The sequence below is a fragment of the Engystomops pustulosus genome, chromosome 10 (assembly GCF_040894005.1).
Source record: "Engystomops pustulosus chromosome 10, aEngPut4.maternal, whole genome shotgun sequence".
Classification (NCBI taxonomy): domain Eukaryota; kingdom Metazoa; phylum Chordata; class Amphibia; order Anura; family Leptodactylidae; genus Engystomops; species Engystomops pustulosus.
Genome location: NC_092420.1, coordinates 7,253,036 through 7,280,991, shown reverse-complemented (window position 1 = coordinate 7,280,991; position 27,956 = coordinate 7,253,036). Strand labels below are relative to the sequence as shown.

The 27,956-nt window shown below is 43.6% G+C and overlaps 1 protein-coding gene across 7 annotated transcripts in view; it reads right to left on the bottom strand.

The window, feature by feature from the left end:
* Positions 1–27,956, bottom strand: part of GRIP2 (glutamate receptor interacting protein 2) — a 219,918-nt gene that overhangs the window by 53,671 nt on the left and 138,291 nt on the right. Inside the window, exon 1 of one of the 7 annotated variants that reach the window (XM_072128339.1) lies at positions 9,763–10,201. The exons of the other annotated variants lie outside the window; for them this stretch is intronic. Coding sequence (XP_071984440.1) covers positions 9,763–9,817 — 55 coding nt within the window. The 5' untranslated portion in view covers positions 9,818–10,201. Of the gene's footprint in view, positions 1–9,762; positions 10,202–27,956 lie in introns of those variants that run through there. 7 annotated transcript variants of the gene reach the window in all.

Genomic DNA, 27,956 nt, shown 5'->3' with positions numbered 1-27,956 from the left:
ATAGTGTATGTGATTATATAGTGTATGTGATGATATAGTGCATGTGATGATATAGTGTATGTGATGATATAGTGTATGTGATGATATAGTGCATGTGATGATATAATGCATGTGATGATATAGTGTATGTGATGATATAGTGCATGTGATGATATAGTGCATGTGATGATATAGTGTATGTGATGATATAGTGCATGTGATGATATAGTGCATGTGATGATATAGTGTATGTGATGATGTAGTGTATGTGATGATATAGTGCATGTGATGATATAGTGTATGTGATGATATAGTGCATGTGATGATATAATGCATGTGATGATATAGTGCATGTGATGATATAGTGCATGTGATTATATAGTGCATGTGATTATATAGTGCATGTGATGATATAGTGTATGTGATGATATAGTGTATGTGATTATATAGTGTATGTGATGATATAGTGTATGTGATGATATAGTGTATGTGATGATATAGTGCATGTGATGATATAGTGCATGTGATTATATAGTGTATGTGATGATATAGTGTATGTGATGATATAGTGTATGTGATGATATAGTGCATGTGATGATATAGTGCATGTGATGATATAGTGTATGTGATGATATAGTGCATGTGATGATATAGTGCATGTGATGATATAGTGTATGTGATGATGTAGTGTATGTGATGATATAGTGCATGTGATGATATAGTGTATGTGATTATATAGTGTATGTGATGATATAGTGCATGTGATGATATAGTGTATGTGATGATATAGTGTATGTGATTATATAGTGTATGTGATGATATAGTGTATGTGATGATATAGTGTATGTGATGATATAGTGTATGTGATTATATAGTGTATGTGATGATATAGTGTATGTGATGATATAGTGCATGTGATGATATAGTGTATGTGATGATATAGTGTATGTGATGATATAGTGCATGTGATGATATAGTGCATGTGATGATATAGTGCATGTGATGATATAGTGCATGTGATGATATAGTGTATGTGATGATATAGTGTATGTGATTATATAGTGTATGTGATGATATAGTGTATGTGATTATATAGTGTATGTGATGATATAGTGCATGTGATTATATAGTGTATGTGATGATATAGTGTATGTGATGATATAGTGCATGTGATGATATAGTGCATGTGATGATATAGTGCATGTGATGATATAGTGTATGTGATTATATAGTGTATGTGATGATATAGTGCATGTGATGATATAGTGTATGTGATGATATAGTGCATGTGATGATATAGTGTATGTGATGATATAGTGCATGTGATGATATAGTGTATGTGATGATATAGTGTATGTGATGATATAATGCATGTGATGATATAGTGTATGTGATGATATAGTGCATGTGATGATATAGTGTATGTGATGATATAGTGTATGTGATTATATAGTGTATGTGATGATATAGTGTATGTGATGATATAGTGTATGTGATGATATAGTGTATGTGATTATATAGTGTATGTGATGATATAGTGTATGTGATGATATAGTGTATGTGATGATATAGTGTATGTGATTATATAGTGTATGTGATGATATAGTGTATGTGATGATATAGTGTATGTGATGATATAGTGCATGTGATGATATAGTGCATGTGATGATATAGTGCATGTGATGATATAGTGTATGTGATGATATAGTGTATGTGATGATATAGTGTATGTGATTATATAGTGTATGTGATGATATAGTGTATGTGATTATATAGTGTATGTGATGATATAGTGTATGTGATTATATAGTGTATGTGATGATATAATGTATGTGATTATATAGTGTATGTGATGATATAGTGTATGTGATTATATAGTGCATGTGATGATATAGTGCATGTGATTATATAGTGTATGTGATGATATAGTGTATGTGATTATATAGTGTATGTGATGATATAGTGTATGTGATTATATAGTGTATGTGATGATATAGTGTATGTGATTATATAGTGTATGTGGTTATATAGTGTATGTGATGATATAGTGTATGTGATTATATAGTGTATGTGATGATATAGTGCATGTGATGATATAATGTATGTGATGATGTAGTGTATGTGATGATATAATGCATGTGATGATATAGTGCATGTGATGATATAGTGCATGTGATTATATAGTGCATGTGATTATATAGTGCATGTGATGATATAGTGCATGTGATTATATAGTGTATGTGATGATATAGTGTATGTGATTATATAGTGTATGTGATGATATAGTGTATGTGATGATATAATGTATGTGATGATGTAGTGTATGTGATGATATAATGCATGTGATGATATAGTGCATGTGATGATATAGTGTATGTGATTATATAGTGCATGTGATTATATAGTGCATGTGATGATATAGTGCATGTGATGATATAGTGTATGTGATGATATAGTGTAGGGCTGCTCTGTCTCTTGTGTTTATGTCTCGGTTGTTTTGATACATTGTGTAACATTTCCTGTAACACTTATACAATGTGACACGTCTCGCAGGCGCTGCGGATTTGATGCTCGAGTCTGTTCAGTTTATTGTAAGTAATATGTACAGGTCAGTAATCCGCCCAATCAGATCATCGTTACGGCTACATGTGACCTGACAATTGAGGGGGGGGGGCGGGGGCAGGTACTGTACATACAATACAGATCTGGATATAAGGGAGTCCTGCAGAACGCATCCCAGCCACAACCACCTGTATACAGGGACAGCACTACAACCCCCACCATGGATGTCCAAGTAAAGGAGGCAAATCCTCAGATTCCCAAAATTATCTCTACCCCACACCATGGACAGTTCAGAACCTATGAGGTCCAGCAGTACCAGACTGCTCTGTACCAGTCTCTTTGGCAACCACTATGGAGGGGCCAGAAACAGTGACACTGTAAGGGTGTCTCAAAGCAGTCGCCCCCATAAAAGTAGTGAGTCCTATATGAACCCACTACCGTTATGCACATGGACCCGTTTCCATAACTGTGTGTCCTCTGCCCACAGGCAAAGGGGGAGCCACCAGAGCCATAGTAAGATGGAAAGTGGGGGGAGTAGTACTCGCTATGAGGCCGGCTGCACACGAATGTGCTTGGTCCTTGTGCTCCCACAGACTGAGCACATTGCAGTGGATGGGAGTCCTTGCATCGCCCTGTCTGCCGGGTGATGCGTCAGGTGGAGGAGTGATGAGGACTACGTGCTGAGCTGCAGCAGAGATGGTGCTACTACTGACATGCTGCAGAGTTACTAACCCAGAAGAGCAAAGTTTCATCATGTTACAAGTTCAGTCAATTGTTGTCTTTGCAACTTCTAGAAACATTGTAACCACCAGTCTCATAGTGTAAGGTTCTCCAGTTTACATTTGTGGCCTTCCGAGTCCCTCCACCATCCTTAAAGGGTTGTACCAAGAACAACTGCCCACAAGAGGGCGGATGATGGTCTGAATGCTGGGGGGTCTGACTACAGGGACCCTCACTGATCATGAGAACAGGGGGATCCAGTTCCCCTTAACTGATGGAGTTGTATTGATGGCAGATGTATACTGCAGTTTCCCGTTAACACATGGGGAGAGTATAGGTAGGAGCAATCGCACAGGCTCAGACTATGGGGGATGATTTGGGCTCATATTTGAAGTTTGACAGCCACGACGTGTATTCCGAGCAGATCCCATCTCCTGGATAAACCCCGGTCTGACAGCACATCCCCAGAAATAATGTCTTCTATTCATTCTTCTTATTAATTTATCTGCTCGTCTATGAAGTTATGGAGCATTTTGGAAATAGTTTATAAGAAGTGACACCTCTCCAGCAACAATCTCATGAGAGAAGACACCACAGATCGGAGCGTGAACTCATCTCACCCATCATAGAGGGAAAGATCATAGTAGTACATTGTTTCGGACTTCTACATATCAGTCCTTAGTCATGACTAAGGACTGATATGTAGAAGTCCGAGACGCGTTACCGCTGCTGTCTTTTGTCTTATTATTTTTGTCTTTTTTTGTATCTATGTATTCCCCCTTGGATATGCGTGTTTTTTAAACAAAGAATACATTTTTGGATGAAGTTTTAACTGAAGTTGTGGAGTTCCATTGTGCTGGTTTCCCTGCCCTCTCTCCTGTTCCTCAATTTCAAGCCTGACTTGCCCTGGAATACCGGACCAGCGCTCAAGGGGTTACCGTGCACCCGGCTTTGGAGAACGTTCAATACTGCCCCCTATGTACAGGAATATAACTGCTATAATACTACCCCCTATGTACAGGAATATAACTACTATAATACTGCCCCCTATGTACACGAATATAACTACTATAATACTGTCCCCTATGTACAAGAATATAACTACTATAATACTGCCCCCCATGTACAGGAATATAACTACTATAATACTGCCCCCTATGTACAAGAATATAACTACTATAATACTGCCCCCTATGTACAGGAATATAACTGCTATAATACTACCCCCTATGTACAGGAATATAACTACTATAATACTGCCCCCTATGTACAAGAATATAACTACTATAATACTTCCCCCTATGTACAAGAATATAACTACTATAATACTGCCCCCTATGTACAGGAATATAACTACTATAATACTGCCCCCTATGTACAAGAATATAACTACTATAATACTGCCCCCTATGTACAGGAATATAACTACTATAATACTGTCCCCTATGTACAGGAATATAACTACTATAATACTGTCCCCTATGTACAAGAATATAACTACTATAATACTGCCCCCTATGTACAGGAATATAACTACTATAATACTGCCCCCTATGTACAAGAATATAACTACTATAATACTGCCCCCTATGTACAAGAATATAACTACTATAATACTGCCCCCTATGTACAGGAATATAACTACTATAATACTGCCCCCCCTATGTACAGGAATATAACTACTATAATACTGCCCCCTATGTACAAGAATATAACTACTATAATACTGCCCCCTATGTACAAGAATATAACTACTATAATACTGCCCCCTATGTACAGGAATATAACTACTATAATACTGCCCCCTAAGTACAGGAATATAACTACTATAATACTGCCCCTATGTACAAGAATATAACTACTATAATACTACCCCTATGTACAAGAATATAACTACTATAATACTGCCCCCTATGTACAGGAATATAACTACTATAATACTGCCCCCTATGTATAAGAATATAACTACTATAATACTGCCCCTATGTACAAGAATATAACTACTATAATACTGCCCCTATGTACAAGAATATAACTACTATAATACTGCCCCCTATGTACAGGAATATAACTACTATAATACTGCCCCCTATGTACAAGTATATAACTACTATAATACTGCCCCTATGTATATGTTCAGTGTTGTCAAGTATTCCCTGGTTATGCTGTGGGTGGTTTGTTATATAACATGCCAGCGATTCTATCAGGTGTCTTGCTGGACTCCCACTAGAGACTAAGTCACCTGAGACTCTGGAGTAATCTAGGGATTCCCTTCTGACACAATGGGAAAAATGTATCATACGCCGCCTCTAAATAAAACTGGCGTAGAATCAGTGGTAAATCTCCCCCAATCTATTTGTTGCACATGTGCTGGCCCTGTTTTTCTGTAGAGAAAACCCTGATGCTCCTCAGATTTAGACTGTAGGGGAGGGGATACAGGACGGCCACTGTCCTCGCCTCAGTCAGCTTTATAAGGAGATACAGTAAATACAATCTCATATTAGGAAATAGCTCAGGACCTTGATCAGAAACAGATCACATGAAGTACAGCCAAAAATTCTGTTTTTTCTATCCTGATGCTTATGGAGCTGTAGGTTCAGAGCTCAGTGGGTGTTCCCATGTCATGGAGCTGTAGGTTCAGAGCTCAGTGGGTGTTCTCATGTCATGGAGCTGTAGGTTCAGAGCTCAGTGGGTGTTCCCATGTCATGGAGCTGTAGATTCAGAGCTCAGTGGGTGTTCCCATGTCATGGAGCTGTGGGTTCAGAGCTCAGTGGGTGTTCCCATGTCATGGAGCTTTAGGTTCAGAGCTCAGTGGGTGTTCCCATGTCATGGAGCTGTAGGTTCAGAGCTCAGTGGGTGTTCTCATGTCATGGAGTTTTAGGTTCAGAGCTCAGTGGGTGTTCCCATGTCATGGAGCTGTAGGTTCAGAGCTCAGTGGGTGTTCCCATGTCATGGAGCTGTAGGTTCAGAGCTCAGTGGGTGTTCCCATGTAATGGAGCTGTAGGTTCAGAGCTCAGTGGGTGTTCCCATGTCATGGAGCTGAAGGTTCAGAGCTCAGTGGGTGTTCCCATGTAATGGAGCTGTAGGTTCAGAGCTCAGTGGGTGTTCCCATGTCATGGAGCTGTAGGTTCAGAGCTCAGTGGGTGTTCCCTTGTCATGGAGCTGTAGGTTCAGAGCTCAGTGGGTGTTCCCATGTCATGGAGCTGTAGGTTCAGAGCTCAGTTGGTGTTCCCATGTCATGGAGCTGTAGGTTCAGAGCTCAGTGGGTGTTCCCATGTCATGGAGCCGTAGGTTCAGAGCTCAGTGGGTGTTCCCATGTAATGGAGCCGTAGGTTCAGAGCTCAGTGGGTGTTCCCATGTCATGGAGCTGAAGGTTCAGAGCTCAGTGGGTGTTCCCATGTAATGGAGCTGTAGGTTCAGAGCTCAGTGGGTGTTCCCATGTCATGGAGCTGTAGGTTCAGAGCTCAGTGGGTGTTCCCTTGTCATGGAGCTGTAGGTTCAGAGCTCAGTGGGTGTTCCCATGTCATGGAGCTGTAGGTTCAGAGCTCAGTGGGTGTTCCCGTGTCATGGAGCTGTAGGTTCAGAGCTCAGTTGGTGTTCCCATGTCATGGAGCTGTAGGTTCAGAGCTCAGTGGACATTCCCATGTCATGGAGCTTTAGGTTCAGAGCTCAGTGGGTGTTCCCTTGTCATGGAGCTGTAGGTTCAGAGCTCAGTGGGTGTTCCCATGTCATGGAGCTGTGGGTTCAGAGCTCAGTGGGTGTTCCCATGTCATGGAGCTGTGGGTTCAGAGCTCAGTGGGTGTTCCCATGTCATGGAGCTGTAGGTTCAGAGCTCAGTGGGTGTTCCCATGTAATGGAGCTGTAGGTTCAGAGCTCAGTGGGTGTTCCCATGTCATGGAGCTGTAGGTTCAGAGCTCAGTGGGTGTTCCCATGTCATGGAGCTGTAGGTTCAGAGCTCAGTGGGTGTTCCCATGTCATGGAGCTGTGGGTTCAGAGCTCAGTGGGTGTTCCCATGTCATGGAGCTTTAGGTTCAAAGCTCAGTGGGTGTTCCCATGTCATGGAGCTGTAGGTTCAGAGCTCAGTGGGTGTTCCCATGTCATGGAGCTTTAGGTTCAGAGCTCAGTGGGTGTTCCCATGTCATGGAGCTGTAGGTTCAGAGCTCAGTGGGTGTTCCCATGTCATGGAGCTGTAGGTTCAGAGCTCAGTGGGTGTTCCCATGTCATGGAGCTGTAGGTTCAGAGCTCAGTGGGTGTTCCCATGTCATGGAGCTTTAGGTTCAGAGCTCAGTGGGTGTTCCCTTGTCATGGAGCTGTAGGTTCAGAGCTCAGTGGGTGTTCCCATGTCATGGAGCTGTAGGTTCAGAGCTCAGTGGGTGTTCCCTTGTCATGGAGCTGTAGGTTCAGAGCTCAGTGGGTGTTCCCATGTCATGGAGCTGTAGGTTCAGAGCTCAGTGGGTGTTCCCATGTCATGGAGCTGTGGGTTCAGAGCTCAGTGGGTGTTCCCATGTAATGGAGCTGGAGGTTCAGAGCTCAGTGGGTGTTCCCATGCCATGGAGCTTTAGGTTCAGAGCTCAGTGGGTGTTCCCTTGTCATGGAGCTGTAGGTTCAGAGCTCAGTGGGTGTTCCCATGTAATGGAGCTGTAGATTCAGAGCTCAGTGGGTGTTCCCATGTCATGGAGCTGTAGGTTCAGAGCTCAGTGGGTGTTCCCATGTCATGGAGCTGTAGGTTCAGAGCTCAATGGGTGTTTCCTGCTTATAAAACTGAGGGCTCAGAGCCCAGTGGTTGTTCTTTGCAGGCACAGCTGCAGGTTCAGAGCTCAGTGGGTGTTTTTCACCTATACTATATGCAGTTGCCTGTGTAGTTTGCAGGGGGCACCAGATTCAGGATTTCTGGTGCACGTTCTTCATGTATCTGGCGCCCCTGTATTGCTCCAACAGTGCGCACCAACTTATTTTTGGGGCACCTTAAACATGGGGCGTGCAAAACCCTTCTGTCAGACTCTGCATGATAAATGTGATACACGGTACGACACCGAAACGCTCCTGTATGTACAGAAATTTGTGTTGTGTCGGGTATTGTGCAGCTGTGACACAAATGAGTCTTGGATGCTTCTTAAATACATGTGCAAGCAGAAACTGGAGCAGGGGTCTTAGCAAATGTGCCCCTATATCGCTTATTCTAGCCTCTCTCCTCCTCCCTTCCCTCTCTTACAACAATGTTATAAAAGTCATTTTGTTAGTCAACTCTTTCTGTTCTGGAATTTTTTCGTGTTTCTGCTTGTGGAGAAGTAGGTTCAGAGCTCAATTGGTGTTTCCTGCTTATTAAACTGCAGGTTCAGAGCTCAGAGGGCGTTCTTTGCATTATGAGATTTCCGTATCCTCTGGCATGCTGCCTATATCCCTGCAGGCTCAGAGCACTTGTTGGGTGCTCCTTGCTTGAGGAGCTGTTGGTTAAGAGCTCAGTGGTTGTTCTCTGCTTGCACAACTCATTGGCTTTTTGTTGTATACGTAGGTTAAGGACCAGTTCACATCTCTGTTAGGTGTTCAGTTATTTCCATCAGCTGTTTTGAGCCAGGATAGTTTGAACACACAGAACAGATGGAAGTCTTTCCATTATATCCCACCTCTGTGTAGACGCTGGAAAGATTTTCTGTTGTGTGTATTCTTATAAAGTCCCATGACACCCCTACACGCACTCACACCAGATCTGGGTATCACTATTCATGTAGGTGATAAGGATACCCCCTGTGACCTTTCTCATATCCAGAGCCAAATCCCTAAGTTTGCTAGTAGGAAATGATCTAATTGCTATACTAGACATAATAAACCCCAAAAGATAATGAAGAGGGACAGCAATTGTGACTGCAGCTCTGGATGTGAGTGGAGCATAATATACTTTGTCACTAGACATCTATACAGATTCCTCTGGGTTGAGGGGTTTCCAGTACAGATTGCAGCAGTACAGCCAATGCCGCAGACCTGCTCCATCCCTTTCCTTGCATCACAAGCTTTTACTAAGTGCATCCAGCAAATAGCAGATTATTTGTGCCTGGGATCCCGCTGCTGCATTGCAGTCGCCTTTGTCATGAACTATTCCAGGTATGTTGCTAGATTTCAGCATTAGGGAGCACCCGGCTATTTTAATCATCATCCTGTCCTACTTGAAAAAGGAACTTGAAGTCTGCAAAACATTCACTAAGTGCCACTCAAGTGTCTTAAAGGGCCACTCCAGCGGAGCTTATAATAGGGAGCACTGCTATAAGTGCAGGACTTACAGTACGAACAATGGGGGCAAGAGCGTAATGCACTCCTGTCAATCATCCCCTTGAAGAACACTACAGGCAGACACTCATCAGTCTGAACTGGCTGATACCAGGGAACAATTGCACGCACTGCAGGTTTAATATCTCTTTAAAGGTAAGTCGGTCAGGTAGCAGAACAGTTAATATCTCAATGTCTTTTGCTGACTACACTGCGGGTCTCGTCACAGGGTTGTCGTACCTTTCACTCGTCGCTTTATAATCCCCAGACGACACTTTAGTGACACGGAGAACATAGGTGCCCCGGGCTGACGGCTCCCTCGCCCTGTCCAGGTGTGCTCTGCCCGGGCACGTCAGTCACGGTACACAGCGCCGTCACTCACGGATCATAGTAAGGTGGATGGGGGAGAGGGTGAGAACGGTAACCGCGGAGGACAAGTCTGCAGGAGCCGGGGAGTTCTCATAGATCAAATAGTAGAAAATGTGAGAAGAGAAATGATAGAGAATGGAAAGAGAGGAGAGAGACCGGGAGAAAGAATGTAAGAGAGACGGAGGAAAAAAATAGAGGTACAGGAGGGAGAGCGGAGAGATGGAGAAGGTAAGAGAACAGGGACTGGAGTGAGGGAAAGCAGGAGAGTGGGAAGGATGGAGAAAGAGATGTAGAGAAGGAAGAGAGGAGGTGGTGCAGAAAAGAGAAAGAAAGGCAGAGAAAAAGAGGGAAAATCTAAAAGATAGAGGGATAGAGTGAAAGAAAGAGAAAAAGGCAGCAAAGAGGGAGAGAAAAAGAAGAACAAGAGAAGGAGGAGAAAGAGCAGGAAGACAGAAAGAGAGGGAAAGGTGGAGAAAGAAAAGAGGAAAGAGAGGCAGAGTAAAAAGAAAAGAAGGATGAAAAAGAGGAAAATATGAGGCGGAATAGAATGATTAAGGAAGGGAAAAAAGAAGGCAGAGAGAAGGAAAGGAACAAGAAGAGAAGAAGAAACGAAGGAAGAGGAAGAAAATAAAAGTAAGAACAGAAGGAAATAGAAAAGAGCACAGATAAGGGGGGGAAGAGAAGGAGATAGAGAGTATAGAAAAAAGAAGAGGAAGGAAGGATAAAGCAAGAAGAGAGGAAGAAAAAAGAGGAAGAAAATAGAAAGGAAGAAAAATGACAGACCGTAAGAGTGATGAGATGCAGCTGGAGGGGAAGAATAAAATAGGTAAAAGAAAAGAAGGAAGAAAGTAAGAAATAGTAAAAGCTATGGAAGAAAAGATAAAAAGAAAGACAGAACAGGCAGAGGAAGGAAGAGATCAATGGACAGTCAGAGGAGACCGAGCAAAAAACAGAAAGAAAGGAGATAAGAAAAGGAGATGGGATCATACAGAGGAAAGGTACAGAGGAAAGGATGGAAGCAAGGGATGAAGGATAGGAAGAAGGGGAAAATGGGGGAAGAGAGTGGGTGGTAGAGGAAAGGTTACAATAACAGGAAAAGGAAAGAGAAGGCAGGAGGTGGGAAAAGCAAAGGGAAGGGGAACCAGGGGGTAGAAGAGAAGAAAATCAAAAGTCAGAGGAAAGAAGAGACAGGAGAGACAGCAGCAGGGAACAAGAGAGAAAAGAGAAGAAACAGCAGCAGGGAACAAGAGAGAGAAGAGAAGAAACAGCAGCAGGGAACAAGAGAGAGAAGAGACAGGGGAGACAGGAGCAGGGTACAAGATTAAGTGAGAGAATAAACAGTAGCAGGGTACAAGAGAGAGGAAGAGAATAGAGGCAGGAGAGACAGTAGCAGGGTACAAGAGAGAGGAAGAGAATAGAGGCAGCATAGACAGTAGCAGGGTACAAGAGAGAGGAAGAGAATAGAGGCAGGAGAGACAGTAGCAGGGTACAAGAGAGAGGAAGAGAATAGAGGCAGCATAGACAGTAGCAGGGTACAAGAGAGAGGAAGAGAATAGAGGCAGGAGAGACAGTAGCAGGGTACAAGAGATAGGAAGAGAATAGAGGCAGCAGAGACAGTAGCAGGGTACAAGAGAGAGGAAGAGAATAGAGACAGTAGCAGGGTACAAGAGAGAGGAAGAGAATAGAGGCAGCAGAGACAGTAGCAGGGTACAAGAGAGAGGAAGAGAATAGAGGCAGCAGAGACAGTAGCAGGGTACAAGAGAGAGGAAGAGAATAGAGGCAGCAGAGACAGTAGCAGGGTACAAGAGAGAGGAAGAGAATAGAGGCAGCAGAGACAGTAGCAGGGTACAAGAGAGAGGAAGAGAATAGAGACAGCAGAGACAGTAGCAGGGTACAAGAGAGAGGAAGAGAATAGAGGCAGGAGAGACAGTAGCAGGGTACAAGAGAGAGGAAGAGAATAGAGGCAGCAGAGACAGTAGCAGGGTACAAGAGAGAGGAAGAGAATAGAGGGAGCAGAGACAGGAGCAAGGTACAAGAGAGAGGAAGAGAATAGAGACAGCAGAGACAGTAGCAGGGTACAAGAGAGAGGAAGAGAATAGAGACAGCAGAGACAGTAGCAGGGTACAAGAGAGAGGAAGAGAATAGAGACAGCAGAGACAGCAGCAGGGTACAAGAGAGAGGAAGAAAATAGACACAGCAGAGACAGTAGCAGGGTACAAGAGAGAGGAAGAGAAAAGAGACAGCAGAGACAGCAGCAGGGTACAAGAGAGAGGAAGAGAATAGACACAGCAGAGACAGTAGCAGGGTACAAGAGAGAGGAAGAGAATAGAGGCAGCAGAGACAGTAGCAGGGTACAAGAGAGAGGAAGAGAATAGAGACAGCAGAGACAGTAGCAGGGTACAAGAGAGAGTGAGAGAGATGAGACAGGAGAGACAGCAGTAGAGTGTATGAAAGAAAAAGAGGACAGGGATGTGGAGAGAGACAGCTCAGGGGAGAAATCCTCGCTCTCTGCATCTGTCTGATTCTTCCCTCTCTGTCCGGCGGATAATGAAATTTCCATTAATATTAATAAGATGTTTATTTGCTCCTTGCCTCCTTATTGGAATTCTTCCTAATAATAGCAAAGGGCCATTAACTCTTCCACTGCCGCCTTCCTTACACAATGATGGAAAGAAAACACAGAGAAGGACTTAGCCTGCACATGCAGATGACTGCTGTGGTACTACAAGTACCAGCATGCCCTGTAGGAAGCTGACACCTGAAGTATATAATGTATTCCTGATATATATATTCTCATAACTGTAACAAATGTGTCATGGACCAAATATATTCTCCTCCCTCCATATAAATGCATAAGACTACATCAAGTGTATTGTTCTAATACCAGCTGGAGAAGCTTTGTACATCCCCTACCCTGCATACTGCTCCTGTCTCTCCATGGTAACAGACTACATGTAGAACCTGGATGACTAAATGTGTAAATAAAATACTTACCCAGTCTATACTCCAGAGCTGCACTCACTATTCTGCTGGTGGAGTCACAGTTACTAAAGGTCGTGCTGCTCACTTTCGTCGGACTGTGCGCCATTTTCGGGGATGACATGACTTGGACAGGTATTTAACAGGTGTCTGCGCTGGGATTTTGATGCACACAATCGATTTTTGGTACAGCTGCGATGCTTCTATGTGACGCAAATTGGGGACGATCCGACTGATTCGGACTGAGCGCAGGATTTAACTTTCAAATTGCGTCGCAAGACAATGCACTTACATGCACCAGGAAGAAGAAGGTGAACTCCGGGGACCTGAGCGGGGAAGTGACACATGCAGGATATCGGGCACAGGATCTTAGTGACTCTCCGCACAGCGCATTATACACGGACAATGCACTTACATGCACCAGGAAGAAGAAGGTGAACTCCGGGGACCTGAGCGGGGAAGCGACACATGCAGGATATCGGGCGCACAATCTTAATGACTCCCCGCACAGCGCATTATACACGGACAATGCACTTACATGCACCAGGAAGAAGAAGGAGAACTCCGGGGACCTGAGCGGGGAAGCGACACATGCAGGATATCGGGCGCAGGATCTTAGTGACTCCCCGCACAGCGCATTATACACAGACAATGCACTTACATGCACCAGGAAGAAGGTGAACTCCGGGGACCTGAGCGGGGAAGCGACACATGCAGGATATCGGGCGCAGGATCTTAGTGACTCCCCGCACAGCGCATTATACACAGACAATGCACTTACATGCACCAGGAAGAAGGTGAACTCCGGAGACCTGAGCGGGGAAGTGACACATGCAGGATATCAGGTGCAGGATCTTAGTGACTCCCTGCACAGCGCATTATACACGGACAATGCACTTACATGCCCCAGGAAGAAGAAGGTGAACTCTGGGGACCTGAGCGGGGAAGCGACACATGCAGGATATCGGGCGCAGGATCTTAGTGACTCCCCGCACAGCGCATTATACACAGACAATGCACTTACATGCACCAGGAAGAAGGTGAACTCCGGGGACCTGAGCGGGGAGCAACACATGCAGGATATCGGGCGCACGATCTTAGTGACTCCCCGCACAGCGCATTATACACGGACAATGCACTTACATGCACCAGGAAGAAGAAGGTGAACTCCGGGGACCTGAGCGGGGAAGTGACACATGCAGGATATCGGGTGCAGGATCTTAGTGACTCCCCGCACAGCGCATTATACACGCACAATGCACTTACATGCACCAGGAAGAAGAAGGTGAACTCCAGGGACCTGAGCGGGGAAGCGACACATGCAGGATATCGGGTGCACGAACTTAGTGATCTTAGTACTCCAGAGCTGCACTCACTATTCTCAGAGCTTCAGAGCTAAAATCTCCCAGCATCCTACAGTGAGCACTTTGCAGCTAGTGCACACTGTATAATTAGATCTTGGGTAAGGTGTTAGGCTGTACATTTGCTCGGCATAGATGACAATATCCATATGGACCGGTCCAGTGAGCACATTTGCTTGCTCAATGTACAGTTCTGTAGCCGCAAAAGGACAGAGCATGCTCTATCTTCGTCTGTTTTATGGCAAAGCTGCATTATTTCCAATAGCGAGAGGACGGATTACCCCTCCTCCTATCCAGCACAGATCACCTGGCGGCATACGTTCGTATAAGCGCAGCATAAAATTATTATTCCAATAATAATCAGCAGAAGTCATTGGTTTCGGGATGGACCTCATGTTATAATTTGTTATAGCCCCCGGTATATGCCGGCAATGTACGCAGCAGTTTCCCCGCAGCAGAGTTATACACACCTCAGCAATATTTAATACAATCTAAAGCCCTTTAAAAGCTGACAATGTTTTCCTTTTAAAGTCTTCCCCAAATAGGCCGTAAATATCCAGACGCCTCAATTATCTCCGCGCTTCTGAGCGCACACACAGGGCATTACACGCTGTACAGTAGCCGAGTCTAATGTGGGCTGTAAATTAAAGGGATTTGCACACTGGCTTCTTGCATACATATTTATCTTTGTGCTCCTGTATGGGGGCCGCGCTGTAAATCCAGAACACTCCGCCGATTCTATTGGAGCAAACACCCAGCTCTGCTGCAGCTCAGATGTATAGGAAGTCAATTATATATTCTGTGAAGACAATGGCAGCCGCTACACATGTTGGGGCTCATTTACTTACCCATCCAGAGGAGTTCACAGAGAGTGCTTTGTCTGTGTATAATGCGCTGTGCGAGGAGTCACTAAGATCCTGCGCCCGATATCCTGCATGTGTCGCTTCCCCGCTCAGGTCCCCGGAGTTCACCTTCTTCTTCCTGGTGCATGTAAGTGCATTGTCCATGTATAATGTGTTGTGTGGGGAGTCACTAAGATCGTGCGCCCGATATCCTGCATGTGTCGCTTCCCCGCTCAGGTCCCCGGAGTTCACCTTCTTCCTGGTGCATGTAAGTGCATTGTCCGTGTATAATGCGCTGTGCGGGGAGTCACTAAGAACGTGCGCCCGATATCCTGCATGTGTCACTTCCCCGCTCAGGGCCCCGGAGTTCACCTTCTTCTTCCTGGTGCATGTAAGTGCATTGTCCGTGTATAATGTGCTGTGCGGGGAGTCACTAAGATCGTGCCCCGATATCCTGCATGTGTCGCTTCCCCGCTCAGGTCCCCGGAGTTCTCCTTCTTCTTCCTGGTGCATGTAAGTGCATTGTCCGTATATAATACGCTGTGCGGGGAGTCACTAGGATCGTGCGTCCGATATCCTGCATGTGTCACTTCCCCGCTCAGGTCCCTGGAGTTCACCTTCTTCTTCCTGGTGCATGTAAGTGCATTGTCCGTGTATAATGTGCTGTGCGGGGAGTCACTAAGATCCTGCGCCCGATATCCTGCATGTGTCACTTCCCTGCTCAGGTCCCCGGAGTTCACCTTCTTCTTCCTGGTGCATGTAAGTGCATTGTCCGTGTATAATGTGCGGGGAGTCACTGAGATTGTGCGCCCGATATCCTGCATGTGTCGCTTCCCCGCTCAGGTCCCTGGAATTCACCTTCTTCTTCCTGGTGCATGTAAGTGCATTGTCCGTGTATAATGCGCTGTGCGGGGAGTCACTAAGATCCTGCGCCCGATATCCTGCATGTGTCGCTTCCCTGCTCAGGTCCAAGTTCACCTTCTTCTTCCTGGTGCATGTAAGTACATTGTTTTGCGACACAATTTGAAAGTTAAATCCTGCGCTCATTCCGAATCATTGGGATTGTCCTAATTTGTGTCACATAAAGCCAGCGTGCGACACAATCCCCTGTTAAATATCTGTCACAGACGTGCAAAACCCAAAAAAGTCCGACAAAAGTGCGTCCGCGGACGCTTAGTAAATAAGCCCCAGTAAGTTTGCAGTCTGTTATCATGAAGATATGTAGCAGCTGTGTACACATAACAGTTGGATATTTTGAACCAATACAGATCACAAAGTTGTTTTCTTTTCCAAATTTGAATACATTGTTGCAATTAACAAACATGCAGAATGTATTGGCTTCTTAAAGGAATGGTCCACAATTAGAAAGACATGTCATCTCCCAGGTATATCACTGTGTTACTAGGTTATGCTATACATTTCTAGGTTATCCTAAGTTCCATGTTAGAATGAAATAGGGGGATGTAGAATGCTTGGAGATCAATTGAAAAGTGTGGATCTGATGGACAAAGTCTTGAAGTCACCCATTAATTTGAATGGGTATCATCTACCACCGGGTGCACCATCAGCAGGATCCCGAGTGACTTGCCACACAGCCCTTCGAATGAATAATCGTGAAACAGGCGGCGCAGGATGAACGTTAGTTGTAATCCCACTTTGAATGAATTGAGCAAGTTGTTCTGATTCTGCAGTTGTGACCCGGACCCTAAGTAATAATGAATGTTATAGTCCAACACCATCCCTTTCAGAAGCTTCTGCTTTGACATGACTTTACCGCTTAAGAGCTCCAGGAACGTAGTCCCCGTGTCTGCTGTCTGTCATCTGTTTAGTCACACGTAAGATCAGACTACACACAGTGCACTTGCAGTCTGTTACCATGGAGACACATAGCTCTGCTCAGCACCTCAAAACTGTACGTATTTCTAAAAAGGATTGTGAAAAATTCGAAAGATCCCAGAAACATCAGTGTGTAACCACCTGCCCACGGTTACCCTGGGAGTGGTGGGATCCGCCCCATCCCCCGTAGGATGAGGGAGCTGCCATCTTTCAGCATTATGAAGCTGTCACCCGCTGACAGCTGATTGTCGCCCTCTCATGCAGGTTACTCAGCAATAGGTAGTTTCAGAATCCTCTCCCACACGAAGCGGAGAAAAACCTCCCACTCCCAGCACAAAGCGGAGAAATTCCTACAAACTGGATCCAACAGGAAATCGGAATAAACCTTTCTCGTTTTATGTGAATTGGGAACCAAAATTATTTGTATTTACCAAACGCCAGAAATTTTAAGAAACTTTTATGCAAAAGTTTACATCACTAAAATGACTGTTCCTTTTCGGTGCGTCCACACGTTCAGTTTTTCAGATGCAGCTTTTGAAGCCAGGAGCAGGTGTGGATCATGATGGGTTGACCTAGGCGACTATACTGATCACCACAACCCCCAACGGTTGTGGATCAAACAATGGGGATACCACGTACCTGCAAATCACGGTGCCATGCACCATACCATCCAAAAAATACCTTGCAAAGAGGAAATAAAAGATGGTTCTTACCACAACTGGTATTGGTCTGTAGTTGTGTCCAGTGGTCAGCTGTGCTGTTTCCAAAGTACGTGTATTGACGGGAGCATTAAGATGGTAAAGGACATACCTGTATATGTTAGATCCAAAAACGTCACGAACTGTAACAAGGCTACAACTGTCCCTGTCCCCAGGTGTGATTAGCTCCCGCCCTGACAAGGGCAGTCCCAATAACTTGCCCTAGTTTAGAAAAAAAAAAAAAAAAAAAAAAACACCCTGCATTCCCCTTCCCTGACGCGTTTCTTCCTGCTGTAGGTTCTTCAGAGGGATTGCGGTGGAATCAATAAAACATGGGGTCTCCAATGTAGAGGAGCATCCCTTGGGGTGTAGTAAATAGTCTGATAAACCCAAGTGTAGGGTCATCTACTGGGTCCCTGGTGTGGAGCCCCAGGCGTTGATTCCTATCTGATGGGATCAACGCCTGGGGCTCCACACCAGGGACCCAGTAGATGACCCTACACTTGGGTTTATCAGACTATTTACTACACCCCAAGGGATGCTCCTCTACATTGGAGACCCCATGTTTTATTGATTCCACCGCAATCCCTCTGAAGAACCTACAGCAGGAAGAAACGCGTCAGGGAAGGGGAATGCAGGGTGTTTTTTTTTTTTTTTCTAAACTAGGGCAAGTTATTGGGACTGCCCTTGTCAGGGCGGGAGCTAATCACACCTGGGGACAGGGACAGTTGTAGCCTTGTTACAGTTCGTGACGTTTTTGGATCTAACATATACAGGTATGTCCTTTACCATCTTAATGCTCCCGTCAATACACGTACTTTGGAAACAGCACAGCTGACCACTGGACACAACTACAGACCATTACCAGTTGTGGTAAGAACCATCTTTTATTTCCTCTTTGCAAGGTATTTTTTGGATGGTATGGTGCATGGCACCGTGATTTGCAGGTACGTGGTATCCCCATTGTTTGATCCACAACCGTTGGGGGTTGTCGTGATCAGTATAGTCGCCTAGGTCGGCGTCTATAGTACGGATTGTTGTTGTTGTTTTTAGAATTCACAACCTGTGACCTTTGTATATTTTAAGGTATATCTAATAAAAATATAAGTTTTAGTTCACAGCCATGCTGATAAATTTTGAATATTGAGTGAACCAGAGGCAAAAACGTCCTTGATTTTGGGCCATAATAATACATGCTTTGTGTTTTATCATGATGGGTTGAGACAAATAATTGAAAGGTGCGGCTCCTCCTCCTACTTTTACTCCATTCCTGGTTTGGGCATTAAAAACTGCATCTGAAAAACAATGTGTGACTGCACCCCAAGGCCACGGTCAAACGTTCCACTAGCGTTGCGTTCATGGCGCAAGGAACCGAAAACCACCCCCTGTGTGCTAGCCGCAGCCTTAAACAATTTGGGGCGGCCTATAGGATCTTCTCATGTCTCTGGAAGCTTCTGATCGGTTTATTGGCAACATCTGAGTTAATTAGAGACACCGCTGTGGTTGTATTTAAAGGCGCACCTGAAACACACTGCTTCTTTGTATAACATGATGGGAAAGTCTGAAGAAATCAGTCTAAAGATATCAGAAAGAGAATTGTGGGCTTGCACAAGTCTGGTTCATCCCTGGGTGCAATTTCCAGAAACCAGAAAGTGCCTTGTTTTATTGTAAAAAAATAATTATACACAAATAGGATGGGATGTCCAGCCAATCTATCGCTCAGGAAAACTGGTTCTGTGTCCCAGAGATGGATGTGCAACCCAAGACCAAAAGCCAAAGACCTTGTGAAGACGCTGAAGCTGGTAAGAGGGTGTCATTATCAGCAGTGACACATGATCTGTAGCCACATGGGCTGAAAGGTCAATCTGCTAGGAAGAAGCCAGGAGCAGGAAAAAGATTAATGGTTGCAAATGACTATTGTTACGTTTGGAGGAAAAAGGGAAAAGCCGGAGATCATCATCAGAACTGTGATATGGAGGGACTGGGGCTCATCATGAGGAAAGGGCATTGGCAAATACTGAGAACCATCTCCAGACATCACCAGGAAGCTTGGGGGCAAATGGGGCTTCCAAATGGACAATGACCCAAAGTTACTGCCAGACTGAAGGAGAATTTATGGGCAAAGCTGGAGAGAAGGAATGAGGAACGTTGTGGTGTCCATAGCCCTTACCCTGCTCCTACCATGACCTCCAGTGAGGTCACACAGTCTATGGGGAGTCCATTACTACTACAGAGCGGTCACTGTAAGGTCTGTAATGGAGGCCACATTGGTTGTCACCCAACGCTCCCAAAAGCCGTGAACTACAGGACTAATGGATGTTATTTGTAAGACGTTGCTGTGGTCAGGGAGAAGATTACAGATTTGTTCTCCTGATTTTTGGGCAGTTGCTTCTTTGCAGCATTGATTTTGGTGTTAGGGAAACATGAACACAAGTTGTATATCCGCCGGGGATGAAGCGCAACATTGATCCGAGAACATAAAAGAAGATGAGGGAAGAAAGAAGAATAAAGAAAGAACGTGCGGCTGTGTATCACCGGAGGACAAGTGTCCAGGTACCAGAACAAGAACCTATTACCTAAAAGTCATCACAAGTCATACCCACCCCTCCCCCGCCCAGACCCTGAGTTATAGATGATGTAACTACTAAAATACTGCCCCCTATGTATAGGAATATAACTACTATAATACTGCCCCCCATGAACAAGAATATAACTACTATAATACTGCCCCCTATGTACAAGAATATAACTACTATAATACTACCCCCTATGTACAAGAATATAACTACTATAATACTGCTCCCTATGTACAAGAATATAACTACTATAATACTGCCCCTATGTACAAGAATATAACTACTATACTACTGCCCCCTATGTACAAGGATATAACTACTATAATACTGCCCCTATGTACAAGAATATAACTACTATAATACTGCCCTCTATGTACAAGAATGTAACTACTATAATACTGCCCCCTATGTACAGGAATAAAAATACTATTATACTGACCCCTATGTACAAGAATATAACTACTATAATACTGCCCCCTATGTACAAGAATATAACTACTATAATACTGCCCCCTATGTACAAGAATATAACTACTATAATACTGCCCCCTATGTACAAGAATATAACTACTATAATACTGCTCCCTATGTACAAGAATATAACTACTATAATACTGCCCCTATGTACAAGAATATAACTACTATAATACTGCCCCCTATGTACAGGAATATAACTACTATAATACTGCCCCCTATGTACAGGAATATAACTACTATAATACTGCCCCCTATGTACAAGAATATAACTACTATAATACTGCCCCCTATGTACAAGAATATAACTACTATAATACTACCCCCAATGTACAAGAATATAACTACTATAATACTGCCCCCTATGTACAAGAATATAACTACTATAATACTGCCCCTATGTACAAGAATATAACTACTATACTACTGCCCCCTATGTACAAGGATATAACTACTATAATACTGCCCCTATGTACAAGAATATAACTACTATAATACTGCCCTCTATGTACAAGAATGTAACTACTATAATACTGCCCCCTATGTACAGGAATATAAATACTATTATACTGACCCCTATGTACAAGAATATAACTACTATAATACTGCCCCCTATGTACAGGAATATAACTACTATAATACTGCCCCCTATGTACAAGAATATAACTACTATAATACTGCCCCCTATGTACAGGAATATAACTACTATAATACTGCCCCCTATGTACAAGAATATAACTACTATAATACTGCCCCCTATATACAAGAATTTAACTACTATAATACTGCCCCCTATGTACAAGACTATAACTACTATAATACTGCCCCCTATGTACAGGAATATAACTACTATAATACTGCCTCCTATGTACAGGAATATAACTACTATAATACTGCCCCCTATGTACAGGAATATAACTACTATAATACTGCCTCCTATGTACAGGAATATAACTACTATAATACTGCCTCCTATGTACAGGAATATAACTACTATAATACTGCCCCCTATGTACAGGAATATAACTACTATAATACTGCCCCCTATGTACAAGAATATAACTACTATAATACTGCCCCCTATGTACAGGAATATAACTACTATAATAGTGCCCCCCTATGTACAAGAATATAACTACTATAATACTGTCCCCTATGTACAGGAATATAACTACTATAATACTGCCCCCTATGTACAGGAATATAACTACTATAATACTGCCCCCTATGTACAAGAATATAACTACTATAATACTGCCCCCTATGTACAGGAATATAACTACTATAATAGTGCCCCCTATGTACAAGAATATAACTACTATAATACTGCCCCCTATGTACAGGAATATAACTACTATAATACTGCCCCCTATGTACAGGAATATAACTACTATAATACTGCCCCCTATGTACAGGAATATAACTACTATAATACTGCCCCCTATGTACAGGAATATAACTACTATAATACTGCCCCCTATGTACAGGAATATAACTACTATAATACTACCCGCTATGTACAGGAATATAACTACTATAATAGTGCCCCCCTATGTACAAGAATATAACTACTATAATACTGCCCCCTATGTACAGGAATATAACTACTATAATAGTGCCCCCTATGTACAGGAATATAACTACTATAATACTGCTCCCTATGTACAGGAATATAACTACTATAATACTGCCCCCTATGTACAGGAATATAACTACTATAATAGTGCCCCCTATGTACAAGAATATAACTACTATAATACTGCCCCTATGTACAGGAATATAACTACTATAATACTGCCCCCTATGTACAGGAATATAACTACTATAATAGTGCCCCCTATGTACAAGAATATAACTACTATAATACTGCCCCCTATGTACAGGAATATAACTACTATAATACTGCCCCCTATGTACAGGAATATAACTACTATAATACTGCCCCCTATGTACAGGAATATAACTACTATAATACTGCCCCCTATGTACAGGAATATAACTACTATAATACTGCCCCCTATGTACAGGAATATAACTACTATAATACTGCCCCCTATGTACAAGAATATAACTACTATAATACTGCCCCCTATGTACAGGAATATAACTACTATAATACTGCCCCCTATGTACTGCTGTATAGTTGCTCAGTAATCATTGATAATAAGTCATACACTTTGCCATCAGATATGCGGCCCGAATTTCCTTCTATAAATGTTGCGGTATTATATCGCCGTCCCTCGGGTAACATTCCACCTGAAGAATGCTGTGTGTTATTATTGTTATGTTTGGGGTAAGTGCTTCCATCCCTCATCTCCTCAGTCCCGCTCCTTGTACACGTGATGCTGCGCTGTGGCCTTGTACATTCCCTCTCTGCCAAATCGTTCTTTGTAATTCGATAGCGATAATAATTACCGTCCATTATAACGTGCAGCGCTGTGATTTATACAAAGTGATTATTTCCTCTGGATGGATAATAAGATGCTGCCGGGTGCTCTTCCATCTCATAGATGCAGGGTGAAAAGGATCCTAATACAGCAGTATATATATATACTAGGAACCACAACAGTTAAGCGGCAGTATCCCAGCACCTACCAACTAGTAGAGGGCACAGAGAGTTTGCTGTGCAAAATAATAATAATTATTTATTTATATAGCGCACACAGATTCCGCAGCGCTGCACAAAGCTTTGCCAAATCACTCCCTGTCCCCAATGGGGCTCACAATCTAATCACCTACCAGTATGCTTTGGAGTGTGGGAGGAAACCGGAGGACTTGGAAGAAACCCACGGAAACACGGAGAGAACATACAAACTCTTTGCAGATGTTGACCTTGTTGTGACTTGAACCTAGGACTCCAGCTCTGCAAGGCAGAAGTGCTACCCACTCAGCCACCATGCTGCCCACCTATGTATATGTTAAGCCCCGCCCACTATCTTTTCCTCCACCCATTCTGACACTTTGTTGAACCCAAATAATAATAAGGCTCCATCCCACTTACTCCCACTTACTAACCCCATACTGTATAATCTCTCATGCTAGAGAAACACAAACTGCATCGCCATGGAAGTCTATGGAGGAGGGGGAGAAGTGAGCCGAGTGATAGACACAGACAGTAGGCTTCTATCTCACCCCAAGTACTTTATTCCTATACAGGTCAGTACTTCTCTTCTCATGTCCTATCTGATCCTACTGATGCTTCTGAGTGATAGAGGAGAGACAGAGGTACAGAAAGAGACTACTGGAGTTATAGAAAGTTTCTATCTCACCCCAAGTGTTTTATTCCTATACAGGTGGATACTTCTCTAGAATGTCCTATATGTTCCTGCTGGAGCTTCTGAGTGATAGAGGAGAGACAGAGGTACAGAAAGAGACTACTGGAGTTATAGGAAGTTTCTATCTCACCCCAAGTGTTTTATTCCTATACAGGTGGATACTTCTCTAGAATGTCCTATATGTTCCTGCTGGAGCTTCTGAGTGATAGAGGAGAGACCGAGGTACAGAAAGAGACTACTGGAGTTAAAGGAAGTTTCTATCTCACCCCAAGTGTTTTATTTCCATCAGATCTAGTAACTATTTCTCTATAATGTCCTGTATGATCCTGCTGGAGCTTCTGGGTGATTGAGGAGAGTTATGGAGCAGATTCTCCTTGGGAAACATGATAGCAGCTAGTCACCAGCTCAGAGACAACTGAGGCAAAATGTGCAGAGGTTTCAATAATCTGGAGCCCCGTGCACGCGCCAATAGGCAGAGACACCTTATAAATATGCGAGTGAGCAGTTGGCACATGTATTTATGTGCAAAGTGCCCCAGAAAATTGGCGCCGCCAGTTTGATAAATCTGGGCCAGAGATTGCAGCAGGGAAAACTTCTGGACACACACAATGCGGCAGTGATTTATGGAAAGTTTGTGAAAAGATAAATTCTCTAGCATTGGATTTTTGGTATTTTGCCACTTGTTAGGAGTACAATTTAATCCGTTGTCCGCTGTTATCAGCCAGTTAGCAGGGGAGAAGTCGAGGCTACTGCCAGCCTCCGGCACAGTTGAGTGCAGTATGTAGGGGGTGGACGTGCCCTTTAATGGTGACAGGTGCTCCAGGTCTGTACTTTCCTTTCATAGAATTTGCTCTTTCAGCTTGGAGAACGCGGCGCAGTAATTACCGTCTCCCTTTTTAAGGCCGCGGGAGGGGGAGATACAGCAAGAAGGAATAACCGCGGATGCAATAAAGAGAAAAAGACCCTCATTAAAATTTATGAGAGAGGGGAAAACGCCGGCTTAAAATAATAGAGATGAAAGGCGTTCTCCTAAAATCCGGGCTGTACGGATCACTGAGCCTCAGGTTTAACATATCTGCTACAAACTGCAAAATTGAGACACATTGTAACGGATTAGACTGGATGTGATAGAATGTAACCGCTGAAGACCTCCACCCCATGAGACCCCAGGAGGGGAGCCCCCTGCTGTGCGCTACAGTAATGTTCTACAATATATCTAAAAAGGTAGCAGATTTGATAATGGGTTTGATCAATGTGCAAACTGCTTGTCCAAGTATTTATAAAGTGTCTGTGCCAGTTTTGCATCGCGGCCGCTCTGTGTCCGACAAGACAGAAAAATGTGCAGCTAAAGGGCTGTTACTGCTTAGTCCGAGCTTGAGCCACATTTCTGCACCATGAACAAAGTGCACCCCCAAAAAAATAGTGCCCACTTCCCGAGCAGCGTAGGGGGCGCCAGATTCATGGAGAACGAGCAGCAGTTTTGATGAATCTGGCGCCCCCTACGCACTACACAGGTCACTGCATATAGTACAGACTGCACTAGTCCTGATAAATGTGGCGCATTGGTGCACATTAACTAAAAACAGTGCAAACTGCATGATTTCTGGTGCACGTTCTTCCTGAATCTGCCCCCCCCCCCCCACACACACACTGCCCCGACAGAGTGCACCAACTTTTTTTTGGTGCACCTTTAACATGTGGTGCACGGTCTGAATGTGTACCGAACGCCCATTTCAGTGACGAAATTGTCGCACATGTGGAGCTGACACTTCTTAAATACATGTGCAATTAGTTTGCACATAAAAGAACGTGCAAAGTCTGACGTAAAAGTGGTGCAAGCACCTTAGTAAATGAGCCCCAATGGGGCAGAACGCACTGGAACGCACTGGAATTCACCGGGTCGGACCAAGTGAAGGTAAGCGCGTCCCAAGCGACCCTTTTTTTGTTTTAAATGCAGCGGTTTTTCCGAATCCGTCAGGTTTTCACTCGGCCACGCCCCCCGATTTCCGTTGCGTGCGCCAAAATCCCGGGGCAATACAGGGAAAATCGGCGCAAATCGGAAATATTCGGGTAACACGTCGGGAAAACACGAATCAGGCCCTTAGTAAATGACCCCCAATATGTGTAGTGTAGTCTGATCTTTCAGTCATGTATCACCTTAACCGTTTTATTTGACCTGTCCAGCAATCCTTACGGAGCCCACCCAGGCAATAACCCCAACCCCAGGAAGGATTTCTTTACAGGTGAATAGTGGTATTAATAAGATTTGCCCTATATAGGATCATTCTATATGGAAGTACTTAGTATTTCTTACTATTATATAGTGGTACTACGTGCGCTGTGCTGTATATAGCAGCATTTGGTAATCCTACAAAAAAGACAACGGGAAGCAGGACACATAGAAGACAGAGAACTAATAATACAGCACAATGTCACCTGACAATATACCGCCATATCCTGCATCCATAGTTCTCAGTGCTATACGTTATTTAGCAGGACGCCTTCTGAGACCCCACTGTACACCACGGCGGCCATAGCAGGCCGAGGATCTGATGGGATGGAGGCTGTGAAACGCGCTTCTCCCCTGTGACACAGTTCACACTGTCACTTGTAGGTTCCATGAACCGAAGCAGCGGGAAGACACAGGAGCAGCACGGAAATCCCACATCATCACACTTCCTGCAAATCCCCACTGGAGGGATCATTCACATAACACAACTCAGCTATAATTTACTTTACATACATCTCAGGCACAGGAGAGAAAGGCTTTTCCCTGTTACCAGCCATAACGGTAGTGGGGAGAGAAAGTGACACCCAGAAATCTCCAATGTATACATCATATGTGACTGATTATAACGCTCCAGCACTGATATAACCCCCAGATATTACATCATATGTGACTGATTATAACGCTCCAGCACTGATATAACCCCCAGATATTACATCATATGTGACTGATTATAACGCTCCAGCACTGATATAACCTCCAGATATTACATCATATATGACTGATATCCTCCTCTTATAACGCTCCAGCACTGATATAACCACCAGGTATTACACCATATGTGACATATCCTCCTCTTATAATGATCCAGCACTGATATAACCCCCAGATATTACATCATATGTGACGGATCTCCTCCTCTTATAACGCTCCAGCACTGATATAACCTCCAGATATTACATCATATATGACTGATATCTTCCTCTTATAACGCTCCAGCCCTGATATAACCCCCAGATATTACATTATATGTGACTGATATCCTCTTATAACGCTCCAGCACTGATATAACCACCAGGTATTACATCATATATGACATATCCCCATCTTATAACGCTCCAGCACTGATATAACTTCTAGATATTACATCATATGTGACTGATCTCCTCTTATAACGTTCCAGCATTGATATAACCTGCAGATATTACTTCATATGTGACTGATCTCCTCTTATAACGCTCCAGCACTGATATAACCACCAGGTATTACACCATATGTGACTGATCTCCTCTTATAACGCTCCAGTACTGATATAACCACCAGGTATTACACCATATGTGACATATCCTCCTCTTATAATGATCCAGCACTGATATAACCCCCAGATATTACATCATATGTGACGGATCTCCTCCTCTTATAACGCTCCAGCACTGATATAACCTCCAGATATTACATCATATGTGACTGATCTCCTCTTATAACGCTCCAGCACTGATATAACCTCCAGATATTACATCATATATGACTGATATCTTCCTCTTATAACGCTCCAGCCCTGATATAACCCCCAGATATTACATTATATGTGACTGATATCCTCTTATAACGCTCCAGCACTGATATAACCTCCAGGTATTACATCATATATGACATATCCCCCTCTTATAACGCTCCAGCACTGATATAACTTCTAGATATTACATCATATGTGACTGATCTCCTCTTATAACGCTCCAGCACTGATATAACCTACAGATATTACATCATATGTGACTGATATCCTCTTATAACGCT